Source organism: Hermetia illucens, chromosome 1, assembly GCF_905115235.1.
Source record: "Hermetia illucens chromosome 1, iHerIll2.2.curated.20191125, whole genome shotgun sequence".
Lineage (NCBI taxonomy): Eukaryota > Metazoa > Arthropoda > Insecta > Diptera > Stratiomyidae > Hermetia > Hermetia illucens.
Genome location: NC_051849.1, coordinates 204,178,783 through 204,182,872, shown reverse-complemented (window position 1 = coordinate 204,182,872; position 4,090 = coordinate 204,178,783). Strand labels below are relative to the sequence as shown.

General features: G+C 42.9%; 1 protein-coding gene across 1 annotated transcript; it reads left to right on the top strand.

The window, feature by feature from the left end:
• The first annotated feature begins 2,789 nt into the window (after positions 1–2,789).
• Positions 2,790–3,506, top strand: LOC119647242 (vitellogenic carboxypeptidase-like). The gene has a single exon (XM_038048112.1). It carries the CDS (start codon positions 2,790–2,792, stop codon positions 3,504–3,506), a length of 717 nt encoding a protein of 238 aa, XP_037904040.1.
• Positions 3,507–4,090: the final 584 nt, after the last annotated feature.

Here is a 4,090-nt window from a genome sequence, read left to right as displayed (position 1 = left end):
TATCTCATTGGTGCAAGGAAACGGGATAAACGCAAAATCGAATGGAATCCACGAGCAGATGTCTCATTTGAAAAGTGCAAACAGCAAATTGCCAACGCTGCGTTACTACGACATCCCATTGAGAATGCACCGTTGGCCATCAAATCAGACGCATCGGACACGGCTATGGGAGCAGTTCTCGAACAGTGGAACAACGATGTTTGGGAACCGCTCGGGTTCTTTTCGAAGAAGTTCTCCGATACACAACGTAGGTACAGCACTTACGATCGAAAACTCCAAGCAATCTACAGTGCAGTCAAGTTTTTTCGCTACATGGTCGAAGATCGTCCGTTATTAATCAAAACCGATCATAAGCCGATAACGTTTGCCTTCCAACAGAAAGCCGATAAAGCTAGTCCACGGCAATTAAGGCAACTAGACTATATCGGCCAATTCTCGACCAATATCATATACGTCACTGGCGAGGAAAACGTTACAGCAGATGCCTGTCAACTTCCCAAATACGGCCGCATATCCCAATACTTCTCACGAGGAGAATATTTGAGATTACTCACCGACTATCTCATCCAAGCGGACGCGTCACGAAGAAGCTGATTTGCCGAAAATATGTCTGGCCTAGAATGTTCAAGGACATTCTTGAGTGGGCACGAACATGTCTAGCGTGTCAACGAAGTAAGATTGGACGACATGCAAAACCATCGCATGGCCAAATCGATATGCCGGACACGAGATTCAGTCACGTACATATCGATATTGTCGGACCGCTAACGCAATCACAAGGTCACTCGTATGTATTGACTATGATCGATAGATTTACGAGATGGCCTGAAGCGGTTCCGATACGATCAATTACGGCAGATGTTATCGCAGACGCAGTCTACACCAACTGGATTTCACGATTTGGAGCACCTACTATATTAACATTGGACCAACGATCCCAGTTCGAATCCTTGATCTTCCAGCCGCTGACGCACTTAGTGGGTTGCAAAAAGATTCGAACCACTACATACCATCCTGCTTCGACGATTCGCATTCCTGGAGAGTTCTTTCTTGACGAGGAAATGCCTCCCGATCCGAAATTTTTCGTTGAGAAATTTCATCACCATATGACGCAAGTTCGTGTAACGCCAATCTCTCGACATGATAGAAGGAAGGTGTTCGTCCACAAGGATCTTTCTACATGCTCACACGTGTTCGTGCGGATTGATCGAGTGAAGAAGCCGCTAGAGCATCCGTACGAAGGACCATATAAGGTGTTAGAAAGACTTTCCGACAACGTTTTTAAAATCGAAATTCAGGGCAAAGCAACAAATATCAGCGTCGAGTGACTAAAACCTGCCTATTTCGAAGTAACATCTGATCCAACGGAATCAGCCCAACGACCAATAAGTTTGGCTCCCAAAACGTATGTAGGACCAAGAGCGAAACCAGCGAGTGAGAGGCGAGTAATATTCGATACGTAGTTTTCCAGCCGTTAACCGTCAAAACTACTCAGGAGGGAGCAGTGTAGCGACATGGTAATGACTTGACAGCACCAACATGGCAACGCCTTTCAACAGCTGATATGCTCAACAAAGTAACGTCACTATATGGATCGGCAAGGATATAAATTCGACGCCATCCGACTCTTTTACGCACTCTTTCTCTCGACCTTCTCGGTGTTTGTTGAATAAATGGGTAGAACCTTAAAAACATACTTTTTCATGTTTCTACACTAGCTGCTTGGCAGCTCCATCTCTGTACAGGGAGCACACGTTCCATGAGAAGAGGTGCAAAACATTATTCTGTTGTTGTTGTCTTTCTACAGTTCTTGTTTTCAGTTTGTCTAGAATTCTATCATACTAGAAGAATTTCTGACCCTTGACTCCTCATAGCATTCACCGCTGATAACATGGCTAAAAATACTCGTCTATTATACTCTGCTGAAATATTTGACGGGAAATTTGGCGCAACACCATCACATCCCCTATGGTAGGGTGAAGCCTACTTTTTTCCTTACCTAACCTCCAAACCTCTTTTCCAGATTTGCAGATCAACAATAACGAATATTTTCATCTCGTGACTCAAAATTCTCTAATCAGATACAACTTCAAAAGATTACTCTCCTGTGGAGTATTCACATTCTTCTATTTACAAATATACACCGAAAGCCTGGGTCAACTAGGATCACTCAAATAAGAGATAAACAAGTAAACCCAAAATAAAACCATTCGTTATTCGTTTAAAGAATTACGCTGAATTGATACAGTGGTCCCTACCCTGTACGATTGTGCATGGCATTTAACCGAGGAGTCTAGCCACTCATCTCAGTTCAAGTTTACTTTGTAATCGAGTAGTTTGTCCAAACACATCGGATCGTGACAAGTGCGCTTCTAAAATCACTGCGAATAGATTCGAATCTAGAATCTTTCCACCTAACGAGATAATGGCTTCCCTGCTGTTTACGCGAGTGTTGGTCTTGCTTGCTTCAGCAAGTCTAATATTAGCACATCGTCACCGCCAAAACGATAATGACCCGGGTCAACCCCTTTTCTTGACTCCTTCAATAAAATCAGGGAAAATCCAAGAGGCTCGCCGGGCAGCCCAGGTTCCTGCCAGACTTTTTGCAAATATACGAAGTTACTCGGGGTACTTGACTCTTAACGAACAGTACAACTCCAATATGTTCTTCTGGTATTGGCCTGCTAAAACCAACCCAGAAACAGCACCGATTATCTTGTGGTTGGAAGGTGGTCTCGGGACTTCTTCTAGATATATTCGCGTTGTTCATGGAAAATGGACCAGTAGAGATGACTGACAATGGAAACGTTCAGAGGAGAGCATATTCATGGAATAACGACTTCAATATAGTCTACGTTGACAATCCTGTTGGGTCAGGATATAGTTTCACCGAAAATGACGCTGGTTATGCCCAAAATTATGATGATGTTAACCGAGACTTATATGAAGCTCTGAGACAGTTGTATAAACTCTTCCCTCAGTTTGAAAACTTGCCACTTTATATAGCTGGTAGTTCGTATGCGGGCAGATTCGTTATAAGCTTGGGTTACAAAATCCATAAGACCCAAGAGGAAGCAACAAAAGCCGGCACTAGACCCCCGGTGAACATCAAACTCGGTGGACTGGCTATGGGAAATGCCTTCATTGATCCTATCACCCAAATTGACTATGGAGACAACCTCTTCGGATTAGGACTGATCGACGAAGATGGACTTGCAAACTTCAAAAAACTGGAAGCTGAAATACGCGCATGCATCGAAAGGAACGATCATGCTTGCGTAACTAGAGTATCTGAAAGACTTTGGACAAACCCGTTGAGCAGTACTGACGGAACTATCATTGAAGATCTTACTGGGTACAGGTTCTTGTTCAAATTCGTGGTAACAGAGCTAGACACGGCTTTATCCTATGCTTGGTTGAACTTCGTCCAACAACCTAGCACTCGGAGGGCCATCCACGTTGGTAATGGTAGCTTTCTTCTTATCATACTAAAGCCGACACCTTAGTGGACAAAACATTAAAGAGTAGCTTCAGCCAATCAGTTGCCCCCTGGCTTGCGGAACTTCTGAATCATTATCGAGTTTGCGTCTATAAGGGTCAAATGGATCTCCTAATTCCATATTGGCCAACTGTAAGATACCTTCGTAAGTTACAGTTTAACGGAGCACAGGAGTATAAAGCTGCACCAAGGCAAGTATGGAGGGTTGACCGAGATGTAGCCGGGTACGTTAAGGAAGGAGGAAATTTAGTGGAAGTTTTTGTGAGAAATGCTGGACATTTTGCGACCGCCGACCAACCAAAGTGGACACTGGATATGATAAATAGATTCATCGCTGGTGAAAAGTTTGGAAATTAAGGACCAGTTCTGCAAATCATAGAACATCTGACCGAAAATTGCCATTAATTTTTAGAAATATTTAATCTTTATTAAAAATGTGATTTAAAACAAAAGCAGAAAGTCAATATTTAGTATTTTTGCAAATAAGTTTTCAGTTTTAATCCAGATAGTGTATAAAAGATCAAAAAGGCTACAAACGAAAAATCCTGTTTCTAGACAAGTCACTAGTTCAAACTGCGTCGAGGACGACCT

Excerpts from the sequence above, each read along its gene's own strand:
- LOC119647242 (XM_038048112.1), top strand. The coding sequence starts at position 2,790 with ATGACTGACAATGGAAACGTTCAGAGGAGAGCATATTCATGGAATAAC.